Consider the following 16,462-nt stretch of genomic DNA (forward strand, 5'->3'; position numbering starts at 1 on the left):
TGTTGTGATATTTTTATTTTGATAATTCTTTAAATGATGAATTTTTAACTTCTTGACGTGCAGCCCTAGCGGACTTACGTTTTTCCTCTAGCATCGATTGTGTAGTTAATTTGAGGGTTGCCTTGAATTCATCTATGGCGCAATCTCTTGCTCGTAGCTCAATTTGATTCACACTGAGTTCAGCAATCATTGCTTTCAGTTTCTTTTCTTTCTCCCGAAGAGCCCACTGAGGATAAGATAAATTGGTGAATTTAAAATTATGAATTTTCCAAAACCAATAGCCAAATACCTGACTTTTGTTCAGCTGATCCTTAACATCGGCAGTTGGAAGCTTCTCCACAATTTTCTTCATTGACTCACAGATTTTTTCATTTTCTTGAAGTTTTTGTTCTAGACGGACCTTTTGAACTTCTTGTCGCAAATTTCTCCTGAATCATATCAACTGATTGATTTTTTTCTATTCAAATTATTATCTTTAATTCGAAATACCTTTGAAGCATTTGAACTTTCTGAATAAGTTCATATTTTCCAGGCTGAGTTCCCTTGAGGATACGCCAACGATGAACAGCACCCGGCATACGAGCATCTTCCATTAGAGCCCGACAACGAACCCTTTCTTCAGTGAGCAATCTTTGCAAACGAATTATTTCAATTCGCATATCAGCCGTGCTCTTTACTGCTTTCGAAAGACAGTCCCGTTCTGTGTGCAAATTTGTAATTTCTACTTTCAGAAGACGAATATCTTCCAATCGTTGGTTGTACTGAACTTGACCTGAGAATAAAAAACTGCGATTAGTTTTCAGAAATAGACAGATGCTCCCTGGATTAACCCTGGTCCAATGCAGTCTGTATTATTAAGACTTTTTCTTTTAGCAGAACTATTTCATCATTCCTCCGAACCATTTGGAGTCCTATGAGGTTTTTGTTTTTTCGGGTGTCATCCAATTCATGAGAAAGTCCCAAGAAACGTATTTCATCTTCCTGAGAAAATGTTAACAATCATGAAACACTTAAAGTATATGAAAATGATTTCCTTACAGCAATGGTCTTAAGTAAACGATCGTTCTTGGCCCTAAGTTCCTTCAAATCGTTTCTAACACTGGCTAAGATCACTCTGGTTGATCTTAGCTCCGTTTGCAGTTCTTTCTTGTCATTGTTAAGCTTTTCGATGTTCAAGCTTAAGACATTGATCTTATTTTGATTGGCATTGATTTCTGCTGTAAGCTGAGCCATTTGATGCATTGATTTCTATATTTAAAACATGAAAACAGAATTAAAGATTCATTCAAGAACACCTATGAAAATAACCCACGTTTTGTAAAACTCTGAAATTATCCCTTTCCTGGGTGCATGTCTCCAATGACCGTTGCAACACCATTTTCTCAGAATGTGCTGCTTCGAGATTCTTCTTCAAATTTACAAATGCAGCATGCTTCGCCGCAAGTTTCTCTGTCAAATCGCTGACCTGATCGGTTTTCAGTTGTATCTGATCTTGTAAATTTTCAATACGTTCTCGTTGTGATTCGACTTCTTGAGCCATACCGTCACGTTCTTTTTCGGCTTTCGAAATATTTATCTTTGCTTCATCTAACTTAACATTGAGCTTTTGAATATCCAAGTTAAGATTGTCAATCTTATTGCTTTGCATCATGTTTGTATGCCTTTGATCACTCAAATTATTGTTCAATTTTGCGATGTCACTACGAAGACCATCACGCTCACGGGTCACATAGTCCTTGAGGCGTCTGAGGTCTTCCATTTTTTGAGCAGAACTTAGGAGGTCTTTTTCGAGAGCGTTCGATAGGTTCCTAAAAGATGAAGTGCAAGACAATTCAAGATTTGAAGGCCAAGAAAACAGTTATCTCATCAAGAAAACAATAATTCACTTAAACTAAGAAACCAGTTCCCTAAACATTCGAAACATGAATCCAAAAACTAAATCAAAGTCCTACGTTACATCCCTAAAAACATGCTTAAAGTTTTTTTTTAAATAACGTACTTACTTCTGTTTTACAGATTCTTCATTTAGCGTATTCAGTTTCCGGTCCATTTTGTACAATTTTTGAGAAAGTGCATCATAGTCATAAACAGTTTTTTTGTATCTTTTCGTAAGTTGATTTACTTCTTCAGTTTTTTGCTAAGAAAAATACATCTGTTCTTGTTGCTCTGCTATCAAACTATAAGCTCATACCTTTTCACCAGCTCTTAAAACCCTAATAGTTTCTTCCAAGTCACTTTTTTCTTTGTTGTTAGCTTCCATTTCTGCTTCATGTTTAATTTGTTGTCTGGCATAGACCAAATTTTCACTTCGAAACTTCTCAATCATTAATTTTTGTTTGTCTATTTCCATTGATTTCTTGAGTACTTTTTGATGAGATTCTGATAACTGTCGAAAAGTTAAGGATTCACTTATAAAAAAAGACCTTGTCTATTTTTTGTCAATAATAGAACCTCTCTATTTGTTTGTTCCAATTTCGAGACTGTCGATGCATTGTATTCTTTTTGGTCTTCTAAGGCATTTGTTAGATTTTTCACTTTGATATCCAAGTTATTCTTCTCAGATTCAATTACCTTCAAATAATTATATTTTCAAAAAATTGTTAAAGTATTAACTTTTTTAACCCAGACCCTCGTTTTATTATTGAGCCTATTGAAATTCTCCTCAGCAACTTTGTTGATATACTCTAAGGATTCCGAATAATATCTTTGAAGTTGTAAGCGTTTTTCATGGTCCAAAAGTTCAGCATTTATTCGATCGCGTTCTCGGAGTATGATATTTTTATACTTTGCCAAGTTACCAAACCTTAAAGAAAAGTCGCAAACCGGAGAGTTAATACCTTTTTTAATTAAAAATTTATTACTCTGCATTATCATCTTTTTTCTCGTTTTCTTTTTCTTCAAACTCCGCTAACTTTGCCATGAGCAGATAAAGCTTCTCTTGAACATCCTGCTCACGAGACAGAGATGCATCCGTTTCTCTCCATGAATCGCCTTTAAAAATACAATAACATCATAATAAATTTTTTGATTTCAAACTTTTAAAAAGTTGATAAAGTTTTCTGATAAGTTACTGATTTTTGACCAACTTCCTTTTAAGAGCAATTTACACACGCCTTAAAGAAGATTTAACTAAAACTGTCTTTCAATAGAAAACTTGCATATTATAAGTATAACCCTTAACTTCTTTATAAAGTTAACGTTTAAGAAAGCTCTTCATTACCTAAAACTTCTTTCATTCGATCCATAGCCTCTTGTGAATTGCCAACTAATTCAATAGCTAAACGCAACTTAACGTTAGCCCTTTCAACTTGTGGCTTAAGTTCCTCATTTATTTTGAGTTCCTCTAAGTATTTCTTATGAATGTTGTGTAAAATTGATATAAATTTCCTAACTCTTCCAGCATCTCTTAAATTTTTTGTTTGAACTAAATTTTGAATGGTCTATATCAATATTGAAGAGAATATGCATCTTAGTCTTGTAAAAATCAATTGAATACAATTAGAATACTTTATTTGCTGAATTGAAAAATTCATCATTCAAATCATTGACTAAATCGACATCTTTATCTGGAATGGAGTCTTGAGATGGTGCTTCGATGATTTTTTCTTCTTCGACAATTGGTGCCACAGGTTTCGATTTACCTTTTCCTTTTACTTTAGGTTTAGGAGGCATTGTTAATGTCAAATAATCGTTATTTTTATTTGTTCAAAAATAGTTATTTTTAAAGTTTTTGAAATGACAAATTGTAGATGAAGTCTTAATAATAGGTGACTACGCTATTCATGGGTTCATAATATAAGTTTATGAATTATTTATAAATAAATTGGATTGGGCTTCGAGTTGAGTTTAAATAATGCAATACAAAATATTTTAAAATGTTTTAGTGTCCTCTAAACAACTTATAGATAAGTAACTTATAGATAAATCTTTTATAGCTGTGGATGTTTATAATTCCACGATTCTACAAAGTAAAAATACACGTCTGGTTAGTTTCTTTAATTTTTCTAGAAGGTTTGTTTATTTAAAATTAAGAGCTATTTACAAGGGTTCTCAACATTCAAACATAAAAATACAGAATTATTAGATTAGATTGTTTTCTTGATTGATAGATGTCGTGGAGTCGCCACATCGTCTGTATACATCCACATTAATTCTAACAGACCAGCTGTTTTGGCATTGAGTAAAACCCAAGTAAGTGAAGATTCCGATCCCGCTGAATTTTTTATTCATGGGTATTGCTTAGTGCCATTATTCTTCTTACTCCATGGTCTCGCCATTTATACTAGGAATGATGTTGCATATCAACATTCACCACAATACGGTCATTGTACTAACTCCCTTTTTAATTTCATGTGGTTAAAACTTTCCGTGAATAAGTACATCATTCACTATTGTTTTCTTTAGCGCAGCCCAAACCTGGACAGAATTTCAGCTTCTCAGGAATTTGATGCTCTGTCTGACTCCACACAAAGAATTGTCTCCCTGTATCCTCACACTAAAATCGTTATTACGGGCGATTTCAATGTTCACAATTCTTCGTGGCTTCGCCCGACAACGCCCGAATGAATGTGTGCTGAGATTTTTGCTGAATTTAACCATCTGATTCATCTGGGAATGAAAAAGTTTATCCCGAATAGGGTTAAAAGTATTGAACCCAAGGTTAATTCATGGATCGATTCGAGCTGCAAAGAGGTTATCAAGGAGAAAGAGGTGAGCTTCCGGCGTTTTAAAGTCAACCCAGCTGAGAACAACATGTTTGGTCATTGTAAAAACATGAGGAATTCTTCCTATTCCTCGGTTCGTACGCTTGTTGTCAATGACACTGCTTTAGTTAGCTCTATTGATAAAGCCAACTTATTTGCAAAGCAGTTCGCCGAAAAATTCCACCTTACCAGATAGTGTCATGACTCCCCAGTTCTTGAACACGTAAATGATTCTATGGGACCAATCTTTTTTCGTACTCGAACTGTGGCGAGAGTTCTTTAAGATCTCAACATTCATAAATCCGCTGGCCCAGATGGTATCCCCGCTATTATTCTGAAGAGGTGTTCTTCCACGCTAGCAAAACCACTGCGTAAGCTTTTTCATCTGTCCTACTCCTCAGGTCTCATTGCGAGCAGATGGAAAACGGCATTTGTCCAGCTTATTCCCAAAACAGGCGAATCTTCCTCACCCTCTAACTACCGACCGATTGCACTTAAGTCCCTTCTTTCCAAGGTCATGGAAACGCTGATTAATTATCAGCTCAAGAAATATCTTGAAGATCGAAAGCTTCTTAATGACCGGCAATACGGCTTTAGGCAATAGGTCCACTGGTGTTCTCATAATTCATTTCACCGAGCAGTGGAGCAAATCTTTACATCGTTTTGGAGAAAGTGAGATTATTGCACTTGATATTTCAAAAGCATTTAATAGGGTTTGGCATCAGGCTCTCTTATCGAAGAAGTGTGCTTTCGGTTTTCATGAATCCCTCCTTCATTGGATTAGTAATTACCTTTCGGATCGTTCAATACAAGTAGTATTGGATGGATTCAAGTCTGAAAACCATAAAATAAATGCTAGTGTGCCCCAGGGCTCTGTTTTATCTCCAAAACTCTTTCTTATTATTATTAATGGTCTCCTGTTTGCGAACGAGTCAATAGACTGTATGTAAATGTTTTATATTTATTCTTGTTTAACTCGATTTTGAAGTAACCAACAAAATTAAAGAGGCACCAATCAATATGTGAAATATATGTGTGTTGTATTTGTTAAATTATGTGTTTTGTGATACAAAATATTACCATGTCTGCACAGCTTGACGATCGAAATCCAAGAGATCGATTCTTGCATAAATTCTTGATTGCAAGGTGCAAGAATTTGACCACAAAAGAGAATGCGAGATTAAAATTGAGTGAAACTAAATAACTGTGTAGCTGATAAGAAGTTTGTGCATGAATTTTAACATTAGATTTAAGTAGGCAAAAATTAACTGGACAATTTTAAATTTATAGAAATAACATAGTGTATGGTTTGAATGTTTGGTAAAATGTGTAAATGATATAATTTTATGAGTTTAGGTATGAATGATTTTAAAGTAAATTTCAATGAATTGAATGATTTGAATGATTGAAATAAAATAAATAATGTAAAATAGTTTGACTTGATGATACACATATTGAATGTTGTTTAATCCTGAACATCCCGGCCCCCCTGGAACGAGTTTCAGGACATGGGTACAACTGCCAGCTTGGTGATTGCACGAACAAAGGTTCCACCACTCGGTTTTACAGTTGCAACTCGTACTCGACCATCTGTACCTTGAGTTGTTGCTGTGATTTTGCCAAGTAGCCACTTTGTTGGGGGAAGATTTGGTTCCTTTATAATAACAAGGTCCCCTGGTTTTAGGTTTGGACTCTGCTGCTTCCACTTTGGCCGTTCTTGAAGTGTGGTGATATACTCCATGTGCCACCGTTTCCAAAAACCTTGGACCATATTTTGTAGGTGATTCCAATGTGAGAGTCGATTTAGTGGCGTGTTTAAAGTGGTAGGCTCCGGGACAGCAGTAAACGGTTCACCTATAATAAAATGAGCGGGGGTTAGAGGGTTTAAATCTTGATCGGATATAACACAAAGAGGACGAGAATTCAGAATAGCTTCGATCTGAGTGAGAACGGTGTACATTTCTTCAAATGTAAGAATCGTTGCTCCGACTACTCGTCGAAGGTGAAATTTGACGGACTTGACACCTGCCTCCCAAAGACCGCCAAAGTGTGGTGACGATGGGGGGATGAAGTGCCATGCGATGCTGTCCTTAGCAAGTGACGTTGCAACCTCTTCGTTATACGCTTCTGATAACACCAACTTATGCATCTCGTTGAGACACCGACGTGCGCCTTGGAAGTTGGTTCCATTGTCCGAGTAAACGTTCGAACATAATCCACGACGAGACACAAATCGACGAAATGCGGCAAGAAACGCTTCGGAAGTAAGGTCACTCACTAGCTCGAGGTGGATGGCTTTAGTGGCCATACACACAAATAGGCATATGTATGCTTTTGACGTCTTTGGATTACGACCTTTGGACAATTTTATGTTGAATGGCCCTGCATAATCGCACCCAGTATTCGAAAAGGGACGACTTTGCGAGATCCTTTGTGATGGCAAATCACCCATTAGTTGCGAAGTAGTACTTTTCCGAAGTTTGAAGCATCTTTTGCAGTTGAAAACAATCTTGCGGATTGAATTTCGACATCCCAAAATCCAAAACTGCTGCCTTACGATGGCAAATGTTGCGGAAACTCCTGGATGAAGATTATTTTTGTGGATATCTTCTATAATGAGAGAGGAAAATCTATTATTTGGCAGAATATAAGGATGTTTTATATTAAAAGATATGTAAGAATTTTTAATTCTTCCTCCTACTCTTAGAAGACCTTTGTTGTCAAGGAAAGGGGCGTATTTTAGAAGTTTGGATTTTAAGGGTAGTTCTTTTTTGACTATTAAAGTACGAATATCTTCACTGAATGATGTTAGTTGGACCGATTTAATTATGGTTGTTTTGGCGATATGAATTTCTTTTACAGTTAAGTACGAGGTACGACGCTGACGTTTTGAATTTTTACTTAAATAGTTGAATATGAAGCGAATGACGTACGCGAGTATTCTTTGCATTCGAAACCATGACGAGGTCTTACTGATTATATGATCAATGACATCAAAATTTTTCACTGAAGTTTGGAGCACTTGATGCGGAGATAGTCTTTGTTCGAGTAAAATTTCGTTATTTTCTTGTTGTAAGGTTACGAATTTGGGTTTAGGCCATGCATTCTCCTCCAGACACAACCATGATGGACCAGTCCACCAGAGGTGATGGTTCGGGAGATTCGACGGAGTAACACCGCGCGACGAACAATCTGCTGGATTTGACTCTGATGATATATGGCGCCAGCAACTCCTTGGTGTAACTTCCAGTATAGCAGCGGTTCTGTTGGCGACAAAGGTAACCCAGCGACGAGGAGGTGAAGAGAGCCAGTGCAACACTATTTCAGAGTCGCACCAAGCCACAGTTTTTGAAAATTTGTACGAAAGCGATGTTTTGATTAGGTTGATCAGGCGAACTAATAGCAAGGCCCCACATAGCTCCAAACGGGGGATTGAAATCGGCTTCAGTGGAGCGACCTTTGTTTTTGCTGCAATTATGGTTATTTTGTACACACCTTCAGCAATTTTACACCGGGTATATAAAACAGCACCGTACGCACGTGATGATGCATCACAAAACCCGTGAAGCTCTATGTCGTTGAACGAAGATTGGAACAAGTTTCTCGGGATTCTAATTTGCTCAAAACAAGGAAGCTCCTCTCTGTACCTTGCCCATCGGTCAGCTAATCCCAGAGGTAGCTGGTCGTCCCATCCTAGTTTTAAGTCTGAAGACCAGAGTTCCTGAAAGAGGATTTTGAAAAGCACGACTGAAGGCGCTAACAGTCCCAATGGGTCAAATATCCGCGACACTTCTGACAACAATGAACGCCTGGTAAGTGAAATGGTTGGAAGTACTTTTGACATACGAAAAGCATATTCATCACTTGAAGGGTTCCAATGCATACCAAGCACCTTAACAAACGATTTTGAGCGTTCTGTATCAAAGAAAGCGTACTCACAATCTTCCTTTGGAAGAGAAGCAAGAAGTGACCAACTGTTAGAACTCCATTTTCGCAGCTGAAGTTTGGCCATTGATAGAAGAGCAACTAATTCCGACTGCAATTCGATGAGTTCCTTGGTAGATTTTGCCCCTGTCATCACGTCGTCAACATAAACATCTTCCAAAAGAACACGGGCTGCATTTGGATACTCGGATCGGTAATCTTCTGCAAGCTGTTTTAATACGCGAACGGACAAAAACGGAGCTGGTGCTGTACCGTATGTAACGGTATGTAATCGATAGTGTTCTATTTCTTTGGAAGGAGAATCGCGCCAAACAATCCGTTGGTAATCAGCGTGGGGATCCTCTATCCAAATTTGGCGAAACATTTTAACTACGTCCGCCGTGAACACGAAAGGATGTCGTCGAAAGCGTAAACACACACCTATCAGATCACGTTGAATCGGAGGGCCTACTAACAGTGTACTGTTCAAGGATTTTCCTGCTGAGTCTTTAGCTGAGCCATCGAAAACGACACGCAATTTTGTGGACGAGCTGTCCGGTTTCAAGACCGCATGATGAGGCAGATAAAAACACCTGCCACTAGAGACCTTAATTTCATCGTTAGGAATTCGAGTCATATGACCTAAGTCAATGTATTCTCGCATAAAATTAGAATACAACTCTCGCAATTTTGGATTTTGATTAAAACGACGTTCCATTGCATGAAGACGAGAAACAGCGAGTGAAAGAGTATTTTCGAACGACGGATTTGGTGTTTTAAATGGAAGCTGAACTACATACTTCAAATCTGGAGAACGAGAAAATGTCTGGCGGAAGTGTTCTTCTGCTTGGTCGACCACAATTGAATGAATTGCTGGAGCAACTTCCTCAAGTTCCCAGAGCCGTTGCATCGAGTTATCTATGTCGATAGTAGAATGACACGAGAGAAAATGATTTGATTCTTCTCGTTCGAAGAATTGTCCCGTAATGACCCACCCAAACGAAGTACTTTGGGCGATTGGATATCCATCAGGACCTCGAATTTGTCCACCTTTAATAATGGTCCAAAGCTTATCACCACCAAGAAGAATATCGATAGGAGCAGCGATGTTAAAGTTTGGATCAGCGAGTTCAAGATTTGAAATATAAGACCAAGATGAAACGTCAATGGATTTAGATGGTAAATTGGAAGTCAATTTGTCGAGAATAAAGGCATCAACGAACAGATGTGACGAGTTGCAACGAGAATGAATATTTAAGGATATGCGACCTTTGGTATATCCTATCTCTGTCGATGATAAACCGAGGATAGGAATTTTCGAATGAGTTCGTTGAACACCGAGTCTTTGAACAAAAGATTCAACAATAAATGAAGACTGTGACCCGGAATCAAGGAGCACCCGACAGTCTATAAATTTTCCTTGAACGTCTTCAATTTTAGCCCAGATGGTTGGTAGAAGAGTTTTCTTCCGACAGCTAAGATCAAGCGAATGATTATTAATGACCGGTATATTAGATGTAGCGAGATTTGACAACGGTAATTGAAGCTGATTAGAAGATACAGAAGATGACTTTGAATTATTGATTTCAACTGGGTGCACTAGCGAATGATGGCGTGATTTGCACACCCTACAACGAAACGATGAATGGCAATTTTTCGACGAATGCCCAGCACGAAGACAATTGAAACATAAACGATTTGTCTTTGCAAAGTTTCGGCGAGATTCAACGTCTAACCCGACGAATTTGGAGCACTGTGGAAGGATATGACTGTCTTGACACATTGGGCATTTAGATGTTGAAGCTGAATCTGAAGGCCCAGCTAAATGTGCCCGAATGCTATTCGATAGCTTTGTACGCGATGTTACCGAACGATTGTTAAGAGATTGGCATGCTTCAAGAGCATCACACCGCTCTTCTAAGAATTCTAAAAATTCTATTATTGTGCAATCTTCCCGAGATCCGATATGTTCTGCCCAAGATTGTTTTGAATCGGAATCCAATTTGTTTAATAACAAATAAATAAGCCATGGGTCGCGGCCCGATTTGTTCAAAGCACTTAGCCCACGCACAACTTCATCGGCACCGTCAGATATTTTTCTTAATGTTTGTACATTAGAGACACTGGCAGAAGGAAGCGACAAAAAGGTTTCTATAAATGATTGTACGATTAATTGACACCGATCATAACGTTTTTCTAAGCGATCCCATGCTTCGGGATAATTTGTATCACTAATTGCAATGTGTTTTATTAGATTAGCTGCATCACCGCGCAAATAGGATTTCAAATAATGAAATTTATGAGTTGGACTAAGATTTTTCCTCGTATCAACTGACCCCAAGAAAAGATCCCTAAAGGAAGGCCAATCCTTATAGCTGCCGCTAAATGGTGGCACAATTATCGAAGGAAGTTTTGTAGTATTCGAATCATTGGCAGACAACGGAGCCGAACCTAGTTTTTCTAGAAATATCGATTGCTGATCAGCTAAACGATCTATAGCGTCAGATGTTTTAGCAGAAATTCCATCGGAATTAACTTTTTCGCGAATAGCTTTGACAATTTGAGAATTCGTTACAAAATATTTTGTTTCGTATGCCGAAAACTCATTTTCCATTTCATCGACTTCTGTTTCTTCTGATTGCTGAAGAATCTCATTATGAAGTGCAGAAAATTCTGTCCACGCGGTTTCTAATTTTCCTAACCGAATTTCCAGCATTTCTATCGGTGTAGATTCATCAATTGTCTCTACAAATGCTGCCGCCCGAGTTAAACGACCTTTAGCATTACCACATTTAACTTTTAATGCACTCGCCATCGCACAATTTAATGCTTAATATATATATATATTTGTTCTCAGCAAAAAGAAAACTATGTTCAGTTTTAGCGAACAATGAGCGGATAAATTATTATTAATTATAATACAAGCACTCAATGTTCACACTTTAAAGTTTAAATTAATTTTACAAATACTCGTATAATTTGAAAGTCTAATAAAGTTCACGAAACCTTGCAAGTGGAGTGACGTCGCATATACATCTGTACATATAGATTCATGTAATCAATATATTGTACATATGATTAATATGAAACATTATTTTTATACCACTTTTGATTTTTTATCTAATTCAATCAATTATAATTCGGCGTTGAAGGACCACAATGTTTGCGAACGAGTCAATAGACTGTATGTAAATGTTTTATATTTATTCTTGTTTAACTCGATTTTGAAGTAACCAACAAAATTAAAGAGGCATCAATCAATATGTGAAATATATGTGTGTTGTATTTGTTAAATTATGTGTTTTGTGATACAAAATATTACCATGTCTGCACAGCTTGACGATCGAAATCCAAGAGATCGATTCTTGCATAAATTCTTGATTGCAAGGTGCAAGAATTTGACCACAAAAGAGAATGCGAGATTAAAATTGAGTGAAACTAAATAACTGTGTAGCTGATAAGAAGTTTGTGCATGAATTTTAACATTAGATTTAAGTAGGCAAAAATTAACTGGACAATTTTAAATTTATAGAAATAACATAGTGTATGGTTTGAATGTTTGGTAAAATGTGTAAATGATATAATTTTATGAGTTTAGGTATGAATGATTTTAAAGTAAATTTCAATGAATTGAATGATTTGAATGATTGAAATAAAATAAATAATGTAAAATAGTTTGACTTGATGATACACATATTGAATGTTGTTTAATCCTGAACACTCCTGTCTGCAACATCTAATCCAATACATAGTTTTGCTGACGATAGTAATCTTAGCTTTTCATATTCGATTTCGACTCACATCCCTCTCCTTCGGAGCTTATAAAATTCCGACCTAAACAGCATTGTTCAATGGGGATTAAAAAACCGCGTGGAATGTAATGCTTCGAAAACGCAATGCTGTCGTGTATTGTTAAAGCGAGTTATATTCTCTTTGCCATTATCCATGGATGGCACTTGAATCAATGAGACTGAACACCTCGATATTCTCGTTATGTGTGTCACCAACCACCTCTTGTGGAATGATCACATACGCCATGTCGCCAAAAATGCCGCAAGGTGTTTGGGTTTCCTTAGGCGATGCAAGAAATATTTCACCCCTTCTGATCTGGCTGTTATCTACGTCCAAAGCTTGAGTATAACTGCCATCTCTGGGCTGGTGCTCCTGCAGCCTACTTAAGCCTCTTGGATAGTATTGAACGTAGAGCATTTAAATTGATAGATGATAATATCATCAGAAGTTCATTTACTTCGCTTGAACATCATCATAAGTTCATTTACTTCGCTTGAACATCGTCGTAAGGTCTCTTGTCTGACCCTTTTTTACCGTTATTTTAACGGCTTATGCTCTAGGGAAGTTGCCAGTTGCATTTCTCCCTTTAAACAGTTCAACCGTAATACTCGCGCTTCTAGGAATGCTCATCAGTATACCCTCGAGTCCAACTTCAGCCGTACTGTCAAATACAGAGATTCGTTCTTTAGCCGTTCTACGCGAATGTGGAATGCCTTACCACACTCTGTCTTTCCAAGTCATTACAATATTCAGCACCGACATCTCCTCTTAAACCCTCTCTCTTCTTCCTAGTGCTCACACTGTGCCTCTGCATAATAAGGGTAGTAATATCCCCTTGAGTGTGTGTTTATTATATGTATAAAAAAAAAAATTATCTGTGTAAAAATGGATTGACTCATTCTCCAAGAATGCCCTATCCTCCCAAAAAGATCTGGGAAGTATAGAAATCTGGAAATTTCAGTCGAATTGCAGTTGGGGAATGGTGTAGTCTGTCTTTGGAATTGATTCTAAATACCTAAGAATTACGGAGTGGCCAATGTTGTTGTTAATCCACTGCGACGAAGCTTTGAGGCCAATAGCCGAGCATGCACCTATTTGCAGATAGGGTCGTGCGAAGCGATCCGCTTATACATAGGCACGCTTAACTTTGGACTTTATTTAGCTTATCCCTGTTTATGTCTTTCTCCAAAGCAGTCCACCATACTGCCACACTGTACATTAAAACCTATTATCAACTTGGCAACAAAAGATGATATCAACAACATAAACAAAGAGTTGAGTCATCTCCGGCAGCAGAATCTAGAGTTGGCGGATAGGGTTCAACACTTTGAAAACCGCTGTAGATTGCTTGAAGATGAACTGGAGCTACAAAGTCGCGAAATTAAAGGCAAAAACATCATTTTCACGATCCCAAAGGATGGTAGTGAGCCCCAAGATCGAGTTCAAGATATTTCCAAGCTCTTGTTGGACAACCAATCATCACAAATGCCACAGGCGAAAAAATTAAGCGAAAACAACAACATGATCAAACTAAAACTCAACACAGGATCAAACGAAATTGCAACACAAATGTTAAGAAATGCCTCTAAGTTGAAAGGCACAGGTGCATACATCCAACGCGATCTAAGTAAACAATCACAACTAAAACGCAGGATACTTCTTGGCTATCGCAAGGCGATCAAAATAAAAAAACCAACAGAAGCTGTCTTGATTAAAAACAACACTTTATTAATCGGAGATAAAATATTTTATTTAGATAACAATAACATCTTAAAATATAAAAACAAAAGCGGAGAAGCTGAATTACAAAATATGTTTGGCGATCTAAACTTTGGAAATGTCAGTGATGGAATGACAGCAATGTCAAGTAAACGTCAAAGTGGATGGAGTAGATCAGATGTAGCAGATACACCAGGGATGGCACATGAAAAACCGAATTGTAGTAGATTTATGAAAAATTGAAATTTAGATGCCGTCAGCCAAATTAAATTTATATCTTATAAAATCTTAGCTTACAATATTTCAGGTCTAAACAATAAACTCTTATTTGTAGATTTCTTTAGTTATGTTAAAAACTTTGAAATATTCTTTTTATTCGAAACACATGTCACAAAAGATAATATATGTAAATTTAAAAATTATTTTACTGGCTTTAAGCTTATATGGGGAGAAGCAATTAAAAATTCTGTTAAAGGTCGTGCTAGTGGAGGAAATCTTTTCGGTATAAAAACTACATTATTAAATACGTTCGAGTTTGATGAACTTGAAGGAATCACCATAGTAAAACTCCTTGACTATTCTAATATGTACATTTTACCCTGCTATATAAATTGTAACAGATGGACACAAGATTTTGAAAATTTAAGCAACGCAATGCAACTCTTATCAAATAAAAGCATTTTACTAATTGGTGATTGGAATGCAAGGGTCAGTGACTCACAAATTACTTCAGTTCAAGATATAACAAATTCGTCGATCTCTCATTCCAATCGTAAATCAAGAGACAATATTTGCAATAAAAATGGATCTGATATGCTTGAGATGCTACAGATGTATGATTCTATTATTTTAAATGGTTGTACTGATGGTGACAATGAAGGAGACTACACTTTCATAGGAGGACAGGGAAAATCTGTCATCGACTACTGTGCCGTAAACAATGAATGGATCGATCGAATAAAAAAGTTTGAAGTACAGTACAAAATATATTCAGATCATATGCCTATTGTAGTAGAATTTAGAAATGTTCCTAATTGCCAGTTCACAAATATAAATCTGCCACCACGACTTAAATGGAAAAATGAAGAAGCTGTTCTATTTCAACACAATCTAGATAGTTTAATTACAAACAACGGTATGCTAATAGAATCTACAGAAGAACTATCAAACCAACTAATAGGTTATATTAGATGCTCGACATCAAATAAAATTTTAAACAGCACTTGTCCAAAGTATAAACAAAAATGGTTCGATAAGGAATGTTGGAAAGCGCGCCAAAAATCCTTTTCTCTTTTGAAAATTGCACGAAATTCGCGAAATTGTGGTTTGACAAACTGGTACCATGAAGCAAATGCTCTTTACAAAGATATATGTCACAAGAAGAAAATCGAATATGAAAACCAGCAAGCACTTTCACTAGGTCAAACCAAAAACTCGAAAGAATTCTGGAAGATAGCTAGAGAAATTAACGGAATTACTCATAAAATTGGCACAGGGTTATCTACAGAAAGTCTGGCTGCACACTTTAAAGGACTTCTAGGCAATAACCCAAGCCAATATAACTGCTATGCGGAACCTTATGTTCTAGATGAAACGTTAGATGGTGAGATAACAATAGAAGAAATAAAAGCTGTACTGGAAAAAGCGAAAAATGGAAAAGCACCAGGTGAAGATGGTATTCCGTATGAGTTCTATATAAATTCTCCTCACACATGCATTGAAAAAATAAGGGAACTCTTCAACAAAATCTTTTCAAATGCTGACATCCCCTCCTCTTTCAAGAAGACGGTAATTTATCCAATTCACAAAAAGGGTCCCTTAGACATCGCTGAAAATTACCGAGGTATATCGTTTTTGAATGTGTTAACAAAAATATTCTGCGGTATACTAGTAGAGAGACTTGAAAAATGGGTCGAAAGAAAAAACATTCTGTCGGATCTCCAAGCCGGATTTAGAAAAAACTTTTCAACAATAGACCAGATCTTCACTCTTTCATCAATCGTAAAAGCTTTTCAAGCAAGGAACAAAAAAGTATATTCTTTCTTTGTGGACTTCAAAGCGGCTTTTGACCTTGTAAACAGAAGCGCGCTCTTCTATAAACTTTCACAATTGGGTCTATCTTCGAGGTTTTTGAAAGTAATTAAACCAATGTATACTGGAACTAATGCAGCAGTCTGGGATGGGAAGATATTTTCAGAATGGTTCGAAACATGTACCGGAGTAAAACAAGGTTGTCCACTTAGTGCCTTGTTGTTTTCGCTGTTCATAAATGACATAGAGGAAGCCTTACCTGGAGGAATAAGAATCTCTGATTCTGTTATAAA

General features: G+C 36.9%; 2 protein-coding genes across 2 annotated transcripts; both read right to left on the reverse strand.

The window, feature by feature from the left end:
• On the reverse strand, window positions 1-3,754 carry LOC129940825 (cilia- and flagella-associated protein 58). The gene is made up of 13 exons (XM_056049321.1): window positions 3,508-3,754; window positions 3,221-3,440; window positions 2,862-2,991; window positions 2,629-2,803; window positions 2,452-2,571; window positions 2,192-2,386; window positions 2,004-2,137; window positions 1,313-1,808; window positions 1,039-1,248; window positions 831-981; window positions 490-772; window positions 290-428; window positions 1-226 (listed from the first exon to the last, which is right to left on the reverse strand). Exons 1-13 carry the CDS (start codon window positions 3,670-3,672, stop codon window positions 14-16), a joined length of 2,631 nt encoding a protein of 876 aa, XP_055905296.1. The 5' UTR covers window positions 3,673-3,754; the 3' UTR covers window positions 1-13.
• Window positions 3,755-6,204: 2,450 nt separating this feature from the next.
• LOC129943824 (uncharacterized) lies at window positions 6,205-11,442 on the reverse strand. The gene has a single exon (XM_056053064.1). The coding sequence runs from the start codon at window positions 11,440-11,442 to the stop codon at window positions 6,205-6,207; it is 5,238 nt and encodes a 1,745-aa protein (XP_055909039.1).
• Between the last annotated feature and the right edge of the window lie 5,020 nt (window positions 11,443-16,462).

Source organism: Eupeodes corollae, chromosome 1, assembly GCF_945859685.1.
Source record: "Eupeodes corollae chromosome 1, idEupCoro1.1, whole genome shotgun sequence".
Classification (NCBI taxonomy): domain Eukaryota; kingdom Metazoa; phylum Arthropoda; class Insecta; order Diptera; family Syrphidae; genus Eupeodes; species Eupeodes corollae.